Genomic DNA, 15,114 nt, shown 5'->3' on the forward strand with positions numbered 1-15,114 from the left:
GTTCAGTATGTGTGTGTTTTTAATGTGGTGTCACATTTGGTTAATTAGCTTTAGTTAATAGGAATTTCACTCGGATATTGAAGGAATGTCCTTTTAGTGTTAAGAATTAATAAAAGGGTCTTGAAAGAAGACTTTGGAAAGGATAGATGCAGAGTGGAGGGAATGTGGTAGGGATCTAAAACTTATTCATGGGAAAATCTTAATCACCTTATTTTATTTTTTTAGAAATAAATGGGCAAAGGCTGTTACTTGTCCTGTGAAAGCAGTAGAGACCAGAGTGAGGTAGAGGTTGCTGAGGTACTCCCCTCGCTAGTTTAACCAAGTGAGCTGTACAGTATAATGGAATAGGAAATTGCAGTCTGTCACAATGTCAGTGTATGCAGTTTTGAAGCCCCACTGATGTAGTGAGCCTCAGTTCATGTAGTCTCGGAGTAACTGTAGCCGTTATACAAAGTATGGGAGACATTTAGATGCATACCGAAGGTATAGGCATTACTGGAAGGCCAAAATCATACATATAAGTGTTCTCTTTCCTCCCCGTTCAGTTTTTCTAATTTGTTCTTTGATAGAGGTCTTCAAATTGTGTTAAATATTTGTAATAGATTCCTTTACATAAAATAGAATTTCACATTATTGATTAAACATGTTTTCAAATACTTGATCAGAAGAATTAAAAAACCCCCACAACCTCAAACATTTCAAGCAATGTTTGAAAAATCATTAAAAAATAAAGATGTGAATGAAACCTGATTTAACAATGAGTTAAGGTTTGGTATGTGGCCTTGATATTTTTGGAAAGTTGTCAGTAGTTATCAGTAGCATATATTGAAACAAATTATAGCTGTTGTTGAAATCCCATGGTCTGATTTTTTTCTATTTCTGCCTGTTGTGTACTATAACAGTTGAGAATGTAAAGTCACTTAGGTGTTGAGTTGCAGCCACCTCTTGAATAATCTGATATCTTCAGACATAACTGCTCTCCTGAAAGATGGATGACTTAATAAAAGTCAGCTGAAGGCAGATAGCATCGACACCCACTCACCCCAAACCATGGGATTTAGGGACTTAACTACAGTTTTACTGTTATTTAACTAGTTGGATTGAAAAATGCCAACAGAGAATCAACAGTAATTACACGATAAAGTATTGGGAAAATGTGGTGAGCATACTGTACTGAATTGCTTTTATTTTTAAATGGGAATGCAGCTACTGAGTCTTCTCTTGCACAGGTTTTAATCTTGTATAGCAGCATTAAGCTAATTACTTTATATTTACATTCATGTAAAGGAGTAGAGTCCATAAGATAGACCTAGCTATCTTTTTGCTTCTGTATAAGGATTAAATGTAAATTTCTGTATTTGGGTGAAGTATGCTTCCAATCAAAGTAAGAAGCTTCTTGTGGCAAGAGCAGACCAGGTTCTCACTGCCTGTAGAATGGAGTTTCTTTCAAATGCTCCTGCATCTAAACTTCTCACAAAGAATGCACCTTGCAGTTCAGTAACTTGTGTATTTGAAAATAATAATTTTTTTGAAAATAATAATTTTATTTCTTTTCCAAATTTATCAAAGCACAATGAATTTTACTTTGTAATTGCAAACATATAAAACTCTGATATTTTGAAGAATTGCCCTGATTTGGAAGGAGTGCAGATTCATTAAAAAAACCCCCCAACCAACAGAAACTCTGTGTTTGGTAGTAGAGAGGAATAAAACAATTTGAAAGTAGAAGGATTTAAGGGTCCATGGTAAAAATCTAGTTGAAGGATTCACCTTGGCTTTACTTGAGACTTTAAGAGAATAATAATGCATGTGCAGAAAAGTGCAAAATAATTTTTTCTAAATAGCACTTGGAACATTTTATTCTATATATAATGATTTGAAGGTATCTCCTCAGCATGTGAAACTTTCATTTAATTATTAGTTGTTTTGGAATTATTTCCCTTTGACCCCAGGAATGAACTGAAGTGCAAGTTCAGGTAGCATAAGAAGTTCAATCTGGCTTTCAGAAAATGTTCAGAGGTGCATTTCTTTCAGGTAAATTCCTACCGAGGTTTATAATTCTTCTTGAAATCAAAATGGAATTACATGCAGTAAGGTCTTTTAACACTGGTGGCCAGCATTAGTGGCCTTCCAAGGAAAGTAACCTAAAAAGACTGATAACATTTTGACATAAAGGAATGAATATTAGAAATTTAAAAAAAAAAAGGTACACCTCTTAATTCTGAATTAAAAGAAGTTCCTGTGCTGTAATGTAGGGCATGTCTTTCTAGCAGTCTAATAAAAAGAGAACTAGGAGGATTGATTGGTAGTTTCAAAACATGATGAAGGAGAAGAAATTTTGAGCTGCTTTCCTAGATTTCATTATTTATAGGTGTAGCTGGTAGTGTCAGAGGTCTCAGTCTTTTGAGAACTGAGGTGGATTCAGAGTAAAAAAAACTGTCACCTGTGTTCCCACAGAGAAACTTGGGAGTTATACATAGCAGGGACTAAATACTTTTTGCTGCTGTAATTCTTTGATACTTCCTTTCCAGGAAGTCTCAGTGTCTCTGTTCACCTCAGTCCTTCTGCCCTTTCTTGCTGTTGGCCTCTCAACCACAAGTTCTGCTCTACTTGGAGGGGGCTTGTGCTCACTGCTGTCTTGGCTGCGTGTTTGCTGTCTCTTCCTTGCTCCACCTGCCAGCGTTAGAACAACTAGAGGAAGAAGAGATTTGACAAAGATATGACTTATGAAAAGCAGATAACATGGTAATTTGAGACTTTAAGTCAACAAGGGAAGAAGTTCTGATACTGAGTCAGTGAAGGAACAGCCCTCTCAGAGTGAAGAAGAGAGTAGTAGAGGCTATCAAGTAGTTGACTGCATAAAGGAGTGGGAGGAAAGATGAGTTCTCTGAGTAGGGTACCAAATGTGAAGGGTAAGAGGAGAGCAGAGAAGGCTAAAGGCTGTTTATTGCATGCTAGCAACAAAATACATATAAATTCCTGCCATATCTAGTTGAAAATGTAGCTGTTCTGTTTTTTTGTTTGGGTTTTTGTTTTACGTGGAAGAAGGAAACAGGGACTGTATGTCTATAGAAGAAAGAAGGAATGCAGGAGTGTGTTTGCTTGCCTTAGGAGGAAAGGTGTGTCACTGTCTGCTCTTCTGAGGGAGGGAATGGTAAAGCCTGTTTAGGGAGGGAATGGTAAAGCCTTCCCATTTATGCCTCCTAATTTGGGAAGGATGGTGGGGGGAGAGGAGCGATAATCCAGTAGAAGATGCTGTATAAGAAAGAGTACATGAGGCAACACGTGATCTTAAACAAGTGAAATGAGTGACTGGTGACCCTATCCAGTTCTTACAGTCTAATAGATATGGAGCTCCCTTTCCTTACAAAAACTGCAGCTCTAGCCATGTCTGTATTTGTTCCTTGGTTTCTGGCACATCCTGACTCTGCTTTCTCAGCACCTCTGCAGTTTGTCTCTAAATATGGTATCTCCTTTGGCTTTTAACTTGCTGATTACATCTCTACTGCTACTTACATCACATAGCTAATGCAGTCTGATTGCAGTTCTTCAGCATGCTGCCCTTGGGAATCACCATCAGTATGTACTATCTTGGGGGTAAGATTGCTGTTTGGAGTTTACTCTGTGTCATTTATATGCCCATTGTACCAAGAACATCTGTTCCTAAATTATTTTTAAAAGAAAATCGTAGAACGTTAAGTGGAAAAATACATAAACTGGAGAAAAAACTTCTTACTACATTGTCAGATTGATTCTACCTAAGCGCCTTGTAAAATTTATTGTAGGTTTTAAGACAGAAGCAAACTCAAACTGTGAATTAGCAGGAAGCTTAAAGGAAGCATGTTTTTTCAACCATAACATTGATTTATGAATTGCTTTATGCTAGCAGACTTGAGTTGTGTCGGACTGAAATTTGTTTTTTATGGTAAAGCCAGGAAAATAATGTATTCATTGCTGCTGCTTGGGTGTCTGCAGAGGAAGCAACACATACGGACTGCTACTACAAATGCAGAATTTGTACTGTTTCATAATATCAAAGTACACCTTTGAGAATTTCACAAGAAAATGTTTAAAAATTTTAATGTTTAATCTCAAAGTTTTGTAATATGAATTTAGAGAAAAGGTCATCCAATTGAATGTGATGGGTCGGCACAGATTATTAAGACTATTAAAGGATACTTTAAATGGTTACAAATGTCAATTTTGCTGTTTAGGAAGCTTGATGTATAGTTTAATGAAAGCTGGTTTCCTAAGTATCGGTTTTTCTTTTAAATCAAACTTTTATCCATGCTTGCAGTGATATCAGCTTGCTTCCTTATCTACCCTGTTTCTCCTATGATCTGCTTACTGGGTAAGGGAATGCAAATATGGTGGTAGTCTAGAGCTGTGTGTGCTCTGCTTGGTCAGTTTGAATGTAACTGCTTATTGCCTGGGTGAGTGCTGCCTTACGGAAGAGGCAACTGTCCAGCTCTGCTGCTTTTTCCTTCTCTTCGGAGTAGAGGAAAGAACAGGATTTTGAGCCTCTTGTCTCTACCCAGCGGTTGACTTGCGAGCATGTGTGTCTTGTGTCTGCTGACCTCTGAAATGACATTGAAATCATCCAAGAGATGCAGAAATTGATAGAGTGAAGACTGATGGATAGGTAATGTTATCACAGAAATCTTATTTTCTTGGGTTTAAAATGTGTATGGAATGTTAGACAGGACTTTGATGTGCACGTGAAATACTTGGCCATGTTAAAGCAGTTTCCTTCAGAAATCAGAATAATATTAATTTTCCAGTTTGTTTGTAAGATAAATAGAGCAGAGAATTTGCTTTTTTCTGTAGGAAAAGGCAAGATTTCTGCAAGATAAAAGATCATTCTTCCCACTATTGTACCATGCTTTAAATGTGGAAAACATAAGTTGAAGGCTATTGATTGCATGCTTTATGTTGTGTAGTGGCTTGGTTCAAAATGGTCCTAGCTTTCAACATTCCTTCAGGATAGTGTTGATTAATGTGAAAATTGCTTTCACTTTGCCACATTATATTGTGGTGTATCCCAGAACTAAAATTCAGTAAAAATAAGTTATGATTTTTTCAATATTTACTCCAGGACTTCAGCAGGCAAAGAACAAAATTCATGTTTGTATGTACATTCCTGTACCATTCAGGATGACAGGATGCTACAGTTGAATATTTGTGGTGTTTCTGAAGGACTTCCTATGTATAGCACTGTGCCTTTAAAAAAAACAGGGGTTAAAAAAAAAAAAAGACAGTTGCATCAGAGAAGTTATCAGAAATTAGTGGTTTTTGTCTACACCTTTCTGTGTAGAAAATCACTGCTGAGTTGTCCAAAGAAACCAATTAGAAATACTGGCAAGGAACTAGAGCGTCCTGGATAAATCATGTGGACTTTTAATCTATAGATTTCTTTTTGAAGACTGCTTGTTGACAAATGTTGGATTTCTTTTTTAAATATCATATTACCCATTATATTGGTTTTTAATTTACTACTGTTTGTAGAGAGAGACTAGAATTACCAGTAATCATCTGTCACTTTGAAAACAGGCATGATGGGCATAGGCTGGATGCAGCTTGCAGCTTCATTTCATGTAGTGACTCCTTGTGTTACTACTGGAGACTATTAAGATTGTATTTATTATATGACTTGCAAGACACATTTGAGGAGCCTGTTCTGCCTTTTGTGGCAAAACATTTCCTAATATTGGATATATTCTGAAAATATTCTCAAATTTATGGCGATTTAAATTCCACCACTTTGCCTTTAAGTAATTGAATTTTATCTTTCAGCAGGCCCCACAGAAGGTTTGGGAAAAATAATACAAAGATTTCCTCAGAAGGACTGGGAGGACACTCCTTTTCCGCAGGGAATAGAGCTGGTAAGTTTGCATTACATTTTGTGATTTTTAGAATTTCTTTCACATACAGTTGGAAGATACATCTGCCTTCATGCAATAATCTGTATTCTCTAACCTGACAGGGAATGGATAGAAATTATGTGAGTAGAAGGGATAGATAATAGCTTTAAGAATAATAATTTTGGCTAACAGAAGATAATTTATTCTAGTCTGTACCACTAAGTAGGTATTAGTAGAATACAGAAAAAGTCTACCGCAAATTTAGAAACAGTGTATTTAAAATAAATGTTTATTTGTGTCAGTAAGTTTATCATTGACTACGTTTTTAGAAGCATCCTTCAAATGGCAGGTGACTTTTCATTGTCATGTTCAAATAAATACAAATGTGTATTTCTATATTGTAGATTTAGAAAAGAATTAAAAATAATATCCCAATAAACTGGCTTCATTAAAATGGTCAGTCTTTACCCAATATTCTGTCCTTGACAGATGGCATAATGAGTGCTTACAGAAATGGTGCACTGAACAAGGCCAGTGTACAGTGATCTAGTTTAAATGCCCTGTCTGAGAATTCACTAAGTGCCACTTCTTTTTCTTCCTTGGTCTCGCATTGTGAGATGCAATGAAAAGGTATATCTTACTCATCCGGATCAGGGATTCATTAACATATGGCTCTCAAAATCCTGCGGAGAAATGAAATGCTGTGGTCATGCTCTGCAAATTAGGTTTCTGAGAAGTCAGAGTGAAACTCTTACTGCCGTGAACTTAGGAACTTCTGGGACAGGATGAGCTAGAGAATGAGATGGCCCGTAGGAAATGTTGCAATAGAAGTCTTTGTACTGTGGGACAAAATCAGCTGCAGAGGACAAAGACACTGACTCTTCACTGAATCTATTACACAGATAGAGCAAACATAGCAAGCTTTTACCAGTATGATACCTTTCAGCCGGTGCTCAGCTCACTTGCTGAGTCATAACATGCCATTGGCCATGTGCTGTCTTCTCCAGTGAGAAAGAGAGGAGGGGATCTTGGTGTTTACTCCTTGCTCTCTGGTGTAGCAGAGGCATATGTTATTCACTGTGTGCTGGTGTACGCGACTGGTTGCTCGTTTTCTTCAACAGTGTGGTTTTCATTTCTTCATAGTCAAGCATAAGCCTTATGTTTTGGGGGGATGTCATACATTAATTACTGGTGTAAGCATTATTTCTGATACACGTGATGGATAGTTACAGTGTTTTGTGGTACATTTGCGTAATACTACATTTGGCAATGCAGTGCTGTGCTGAAACAATGGAAGCTCCTGCTTTCTCTGAAGTGTTTCTACTCCTGTTACAACATTATACCACTCTGTATAGCAATTGTTGTTTGCTCTAGCTGGTAATTCTCTACTTAATACATGCCTAGCCAGCATGTGCTTGATGACTGCTGACCGAGTTGAGATAAGTGGCTTTTTTATATAGTACACACAGTTGTAGTTCATTAGAAGAGAAATAAACTTTTGATGCCAAGGCTTGGGAGTGTTTTCTTTTTTTAACCACTCTCTTGGGGTTGAACTGGGTGGTTTGATCTTGCCTTAAACAACTGCAAAAGTTTGCATCATACTAAGATTTATTTTGCCATATAAATATTCCTTACCTATTTCAAAGAAACTAATGTGTCTGACTTCCAGTGATGTTTTGAAATAAATGAGCACAGCTTTTCTTACAGCAGTGAAGCTTCTTAAGTGATATATCTGTACCCAAATGTTATTTCCTATTTAAGTTTAATTGTAGGATGTTAGCACTACAAGAAATACCTTTCTAAAGGAAGACTTTTTTTTTCTTTTCTTGATTGAACAAAACATTATATTTTGTATCAGTTCTCAAATGACTCGTTAGGCAAAGCCATTAAGACTTTAAACTTCCCAAGTAAAATGAAATCTGATGACTTAAAAGTTAAGGAGATCTATTCAGCCAGTTGGCTAAATTTATCAAATTTTGATTTGCTTTCCAAATGTGGTAATAAAATTTTAATTAAGATGGATGAGTTAGAGATATTGTAAAGATCAAGTACTAAAGTAAATCACTTACGAAAATCAGATTTTTGGCAGGCTGTTTTTTTCAATGTTTTGAATGAGTGTAGCATGAATCAACATTAATTAATGGAAAGGAAAGAAGAAAAGCTATGTTACCATTTTCTGTTTGTCACCTTAAGGGCAGCTTTAATATCATCAAGAAGGTAACAGGCAAACCTTGGGGAAAAAAAAAGAAAAAGAAGTTAAGAATAGAATAGTTGACATAAATGTATATGAGAATGAAGGTAGACATTTTTATGAATAGCACTTAGTTCTATGAGTAATTTTGAGTTAAAATCTTAAGTGTACTTCCTCTCCTTTAAGTGAAGGATCTTTATGGAATTGTATGGTTTCTCTGAAATGGAAAAAAAACCAATGGCTTGTATCTGAAAAACATGTTAAGGTCTCTTCACTGTGTTTTCATGAAGGAAAAAAACCCCAAGGCTTTTCATGCCTAGCGATAGGATTGAAGGGAGATTTGATTTTTGAGTCTTGGCTTCTGTCAAAGTTAGTTCTTCTGCCATGAATCATGGAGATCTTCAACGGATTATTGGTGAAGATCTCACCCTCCCTAACCCTGCCCCTTTTATAAAGCAACTTATTTGCCTGTGAATTTGGACATTTGTATGTCCAAGTTTTTTTGCCAAATAATACAGATTGAATAAGATAATTCATCTTGGCAACTAATGGGCGATATGATTTAACAGTTGTCTCCCATTCATGTTGTTAATAACATTTTATGAAAAAAGGCTGGGGGGAAGTAATGGAAAAGACCTATGCCCACCTCCAAAGTTCCAATACCTTAAGATGAAAAATGCCTGTTTGGACCCCTTGTGATCTCCACAGCTTGTAGAGATGCCTTTAGTCCAAGCTCCAGCCAAAAACTAATAGACAAAATCCTGTGAGACTTTTGTGGAGGGCTCTTCTCTTTCACCAACACTGCATGCCCCCTACCCTTCTGGGCTTGAATTCATGTGGTCAGATTTCTGAGACATAAATTAAGATAATGTAGAGACCAGAGTTGTGCAGGTAATCTTTAAGTTAAATAATAAAAACACTGCGAATAATATTTTTCATTTTGTTGAGCCCAGTTTTGAAAAATGAGCTACCATGGGAAAAACTGTGCCTAATGGACCTGCCCATGGCTGAGTGAAAAGGGATCATTTTGAGAACATCTTATCTAGGAAAGATGATGACCCTATTTCAACTTTTACTTTTAGCCTTGACTGTATTTGTAGTTTTGTTAATTTGACACAAATATGTGGAGAATTGGGTCATTATAAAATGTAATTGCAGTTCGAACTTTACTGAGGAGCATTGTATTTGGTGTATATATATATTCTGTGTTAAAGGATTAAGAGTTACTTAATCTTCTTCTATTTTTATGTGTGTAGCGTGTTAGCTATGTTCTGCTCTTGTTTAACAAACACATAAGTTATAGAATAAACATGTTGTCCAAAATTCAACAGAAATACACCTTATGAAATTTTATTGAAATCAAGTGTTTTAATTTGTCTTCTTAAATAAATTGTGTGTCTTCTGGTTGTCAGTGGTAAGTGAGCAAAGCCATGAGTCTCTGTTGAGGGAAAGTTACTGTCAGTAGGTCTCGGTCACTGTATCTTCTTAGAGCTTCCTTCTACTTGTCTGCATCTCATCAAATGATCTAAGGAGATTTTTCTTAATCTTACACTCTTTGCATTTGCCATTTCTCTAATGGCTCACAGCTTTTACCTTTGTTCTGTTTATAACTGAATACAGAAACTTTAAGTGTGCCACCTGCAAATTGCTGTGAAACATAACTGAAGACTTTTGTAATGGATTATTGATCATTATAGTAGCTAGTAAGGGCCCTAACACTTTTTTACCATTTGTTGAATTGTGATATAACTGAGAATAAGGTATGATATTTATTAATATGATATATCATACCTATTGACTTACTTTGAAAGCAGTAAGATGCTCTTCTTTGATTTGCTAGAACTTTTGCGGGCTATTCAAGAGGAATATAGGAAACATTTTTTTATAATTTCAGCTTAGAATCTGAGCATCTTCAGTTTACTGATAAATAGCAGTCCATCTGCAGTTTACTGACAAATACAAGTCAAAGTGAGTTTTCTCAAGTTTCATGGAAGTAAGCTGACTTTGAGGAATAAAGAGAGATTTATACTTATTCTTAAAATTAATAAAGTATTTGGCTCAGAAAAGTATTTAATTCATCAGTTTCCAAAAGAATGCAGTTAGAACATACCAATCTGATAGTTGCCCCCCATAATATTTTAAACGAACATGTTTGGGTATCCTTCTCCATTTTCTGTTTCAGAGAAGTTATTTCAGCTTTACACAGATACAGATTAAGTTTAAAAATAACCCTCTAAAATCAGCTGAGACATATAGAGCAGTTTAAAATTAGGATAATCAAACTTCTTGTTCTCGCTTGTAGAAAGAATCCTTGAGAGAGTATGTTGGTTCAATGAGTTAGCTTTATATTTCTACATATTTTTCTTATTTATCATCTAGTTTTAATTCTGCTATATACCTTTCTAGACATCATAATTAGTTATACATCAAAGGAGGAAGCTTTGGTATGTAATGTTACACTGTATACTCATTTTTGTCCCAGGGCTAAATTAGCTAAACTAAGTGTCATCTGCATGACTCAGTGTTGGGAGGCTAATGTTAATTAGGCCAATGAAAGTCATACCTAGAAATAGATACATTGTCTTAAGTTTAAACTAGATATAATGAGTTTGTGCAGTTTGTGAGTAGCAGGGAAGAAAATTTCCCACTAACTGGTGGTGGTGGTGGTGGTAGTAGTAGTAGTGTCATGAATTAGTAATTTTCATTTCAAGTATGTGCAGGTATAGAAATGAACATGCATTTCTAGACAAGCTAATCACCTCTCCAAATTATTACTTAAATTATAAAGTGTAGTTGTAAATTGTAAAAACTGTTATTTAATACAATCCTTTGAAGACAGCTTACACGTATTATGATACTGAGAGAAATGCTTCTTAAGAAAGATTGTATGTGTCCCTTTGAGATCTGGTAGGATGCCTGCTTCCTCCTAGAGGAGGAGGGAGTCGGTGTTGTTGGAATGAGCATATTACTCCTTTGTGTAGAGCCTTATCTTTGTTGTAGATCTTAGCATTTCTGCACCTTTGAGCAGTTTCAGATACGAACTCTTAAATAGACATGTAGCATGTCTTTTATGAAATACTGGATTCAACTTTTGAATTCCAACTAACCTGAGATATGAAAAAAAAAAATCAAATGAGAATTAGAAATGGTATTTATGTATTTTCAAAGTATATCTGTATTTTGACCAACCTAGTACATCTAAATCTTTTGACAAAAAACAACTTCGTAGTCCTGTACAGATTTCTACTTCATGACGACATACATAACTTACGGGTGACAGCTATACCTCTGAGATCTTAAGTGAATATACACTGCTGTTGGAGCTTCACGATGGGGTCGGGGAGAAGAAAGCTATCAAAAAAACCCCACTAAAACTCAACTAATTTGTCTTCAGAGTTGCATCAAAAACCAGAATTTCTGTCAGTCAATTGAAGACATATTAAGGTAAGCCAGATTTTAAAGTAGTGAACTCATAAACTTTTGGAGATTTCCAGTGCAGAGTCTCTGAAAATCATTACACATGCTTTCAATAGTAATACTTCTAAAATTCAAGTGGTAATCACTTATTGTTGTTTTTGTTTTACCACTTTGGTGTAAGGCATCTTTTCGAGGAAGAACATCTAATACTTGAACATTTTACTACTTATTTTAAATAAGACATAAGAGACAAACTGAGTTGCAGATTAGCCTGTTAAGGCCTGAAGTGATTAAAGTTTTAAGGGGGTTAATCTTTAAATGCTTCAGTCTGAGTTAGCTGATCTGTAAGCCAATCTTTTTGCAACATTAATGCTTTTAAGGACCTGAATAAAGGGTTATCTGCAGCATCCATTTAACCTTCAGTGCCCTTGGTCAGCTGCAGAGATTTTGGTTTTGTGAACTTTTTTCCTCTTTCCCCTCAAACTCTTTTTACCTTTCAAGAATCATTACATATGTAATTATTTAATGAACAGCTGCATGACAGAGCTCAGTGTAGCACTTAAAAATGTATCCTTCTTTCATTCTCATTATGTTGCAGTACAGGTGCTTTCAGCAGCTAGTAGAAAACAGATGATAGCAAAAGTGCAGCTAACTTCTTTATCGGAGTTATATTATGGACTCAGTTTATATTCCTTTAACTTGTCTATATTAGCCTCCAGTGGAAATCTTAGAGTTCTGTAAATGTGGTGTATTTTACAGTAATGTCTCTGCTGTGCTGTAAAACAGTTATATTCTGGTTTTAGAATCCCACTGCTTTTACTGAGTGGATTTTAGCTCCTGGATTTTGTAGACTTGTGGGGTAAAATAATTTGATATTGAAATCTAATGACTTGTAAGTAGTCCTTGTGTAGCAAAACTTGGTCTGTCTTGACTAAATAGTGTGAAAGGGTGCAATTAATATGTTTTATCCCCCTTTTTTTTTTCCCCTGGTTGTTGTTTTTAATTGGGGGGAAAAAAAAGAAGAAAAATGGAACACTTTGTAATACAGTCAACATTTTTAGTAAAAATGGTAAAATATTTAAGTGACACCTGTTTGGAATTTCAACTCTGTAATCTTTCCATGGAGATTATTAGAAATAGAGTGTATTAAAGTGTAACCTTTTTTGTAAGTATCAAGGTGTTTTAAGATACCTTTTGTTTGTTTGGTTTTTGTTTTGCCACTGAAAGATATTTTACGTTAAATTCTTTTCAAATCTTCTGGAGGAGAAAACCATTTTTAAAAGTTTTCTTAAGAAGTGCAGATGTTTTTAGAATCATAGAATGGTTTGGGTTGGTGTTCTTCATTCTTGTTATCTGTGATCTCCACAAATAATACTTGACTGCATAAGATGGTCTTTTCCACCTAAGCTTTGTTTGTGATTCATTATCTGTATTACCTCTCCATAAATTTTTCTCATCTTCTTTAAAAATTAGAGGAAAGACTGCAACACAGATATTTCTGCAAGTCCCTGTTTGTGGGGTTTTTGCATAACAGTCAAGCAGAGGAGATTCTGAGACCAACAGTAAAGTCATGTGCTGTTGTAACATTTACAAAACTCTATGAGTATCTTGGTATTTTCAGCTTATAACTAATAGACTTGTCTGTGAGAAGTCTCCTGGAGGCCCTGCTTTTCCTGAAGATCCTGAAATTTTGATTATTAAATGTTTTTTTATGTTCCTTGTTAAAAAAAAAGCTCCATATGTAATGATGGAGATAATGGAGGTACACACTGAATGTAGTAATGCAAATGTGATTGTGCTTCATTTAAATAGTGTTACCATGATGGAACCATATCAGTATCATCATTCTTACTCTTTGAGTTCCTGCTCCTGCAGGTATTTGAGAATGATCTGTATTTCTTCCCCTCAACAATCCCGTCTGCCTGTGTCCAGCCTGTCTAGGATTGTGGTGTTCTTGCACAGATGTGGCGTTTTTCTCTCCCCCTGTGCTTCTCTGAGATTTGAGAGTCTGCAGGATTATGGAGCATTCTTTGTGCTCCTCAGTTTCACAGGGCACAAGACTAGAGTATGTAATACCCTTGGGAATAAGTGGTTTTGCGGCTAGTATGTTTCAGTAAGAATTTTTTTCCCTATCAGTTTATCCTATTATCTGCATGTAGTCAGTATGAACATGTAAACATTTGTGAATATTTTTCATGCTTATTTAGATGAATGGTCAACACTAAAGAGGGAGAGCAACATGAAACTCAAACATATGGTATGAACATGGGCTATATCTCTAGAAACCAAAACTGAAGAGCAGAAATCCTAATATATTTCATTTTTTTGAGAGGAAAAGTATGGGCAAGTTTTATTTTTATTTTATTTTTTAAATTCTTTTCAGCTTTATTTTCCTTGAACACTTTATAGAATAGCCTGGTTATGGATGTGCTTTCTTTCCCCAAAAATGTTTGTTTGTTTAACTTGGATGAATGCAATACATGACCTTAAAGTGCTGTGTCTGTTTTTGAATAGCTGAATGTGTTCTTAACGTCAGAAGAGGTTCTTTAAGCGACCTATTCCACTTCAGACTAATCATCATTGAAAGTTATTTCAGACTAATTCTATATGAAGACAAATCATGTAAGTTTGGAATGCAAGCAACAAAAGAGAAATTTGTCCAGAAAAACACACACCAGTGTACACTTTAAAGTCAGTTAAAATTACTGTAAGTGCTGTACCTTCTGAGTTTACAGCACTGTTTTGATGTTGTCCCAAATACACAGAAATGAATAGAGGTGTATTTATGTGCACTGTAACATCCAAATCTGTTACTATACAAGACTACTGTTTTCCAGTTGTTTCTTGTGCCATATGCAGTTGACTGTCCTTGTCTAAGTTAGTAGTATACAGGTATCAGCATTTCCCCATCCTGCATCTTGGCAAGCAAGAGAGTTGTGGATCTTGAGCTAAGCGTGAATCAGGGAAGTTTAGCTTTTGAAAAAAGGTAATTTTGAGATGGCCAGAGGTTAGACATGAGAAGACTTCAGGTAAATAAAAGGAAGAGAATAAGCTGTTTTCCTTGTCCTTTGAGAACAAAGTGAGCCATAGTGAATGGATACTGTAGCAAAGAAGATTTGGTGTAAACAGTAGGAAATGTTTATCTAGATGGAGCTCACTCTGTTTAGAATGAAATTTTTTGAGCAGTGTTATTTGTTTATAATGTTAGAGGAACCTATGAGGAATGACTTGTGTGAGGCTAATAGTATGGCATGAAAAGGGGAATAGCTTGGATAGTCTCCTGAGGTTCTTTTTAGATTTGTTAATCTGAAAAGCTAAGGCTTTGGTGCTCTATCTGCCTGATTGTTTGCTCCTGTGCAGAGAGAGATGGTAGTAACTCATTGAGAAGATACCCAAGTAAGACATCGGAATGGTGATGAGTGAAGAAATCTGTGTGGATTACCATGAGAGATGAGATCTGGTCTTCAGGCATGATTTTCAGATATTTGTCCTTGCTGGTAACTACCACAAAGAGTTATTTTTGTCACTGTTGGATCAGGTTCCTGTAACTATCAGAGAGGGAGAGAGAAAATTAAACTTGGACAAGTGTAACAATCTAGTAAGGCATTGAAGTGAAGTACCTCAGAACCACTTACCAATTTGGTG

The 15,114-nt window shown here is 35.7% G+C and overlaps 1 protein-coding gene across 8 annotated transcripts in view; it reads left to right on the forward strand.

Moving 5' to 3' along the window:
- The window catches only part of SBF2 (SET binding factor 2), a 287,512-nt gene that overhangs the window by 53,905 nt on the left and 218,493 nt on the right, over window positions 1–15,114 (forward strand). For 5 of the 8 annotated variants that reach the window (XM_072863651.1, XM_072863646.1, XM_072863650.1 and 2 more), the window contains exon 5: window positions 5,794–5,882. The exons of 1 other annotated variant lie outside the window; for it this stretch is intronic. In XM_072863651.1, the coding sequence (XP_072719752.1) occupies window positions 5,794–5,882 (89 nt within the window). The remainder of the gene's footprint in view (window positions 1–5,793; window positions 5,883–15,114) is intronic. 2 more of the 8 variants (XM_072863648.1, XM_072863654.1) reach the window with 1 other exon arrangement.

Source organism: Ciconia boyciana, chromosome 6 (genome assembly GCF_034638445.1).
Source record: "Ciconia boyciana chromosome 6, ASM3463844v1, whole genome shotgun sequence".
Lineage (NCBI taxonomy): Eukaryota > Metazoa > Chordata > Aves > Ciconiiformes > Ciconiidae > Ciconia > Ciconia boyciana.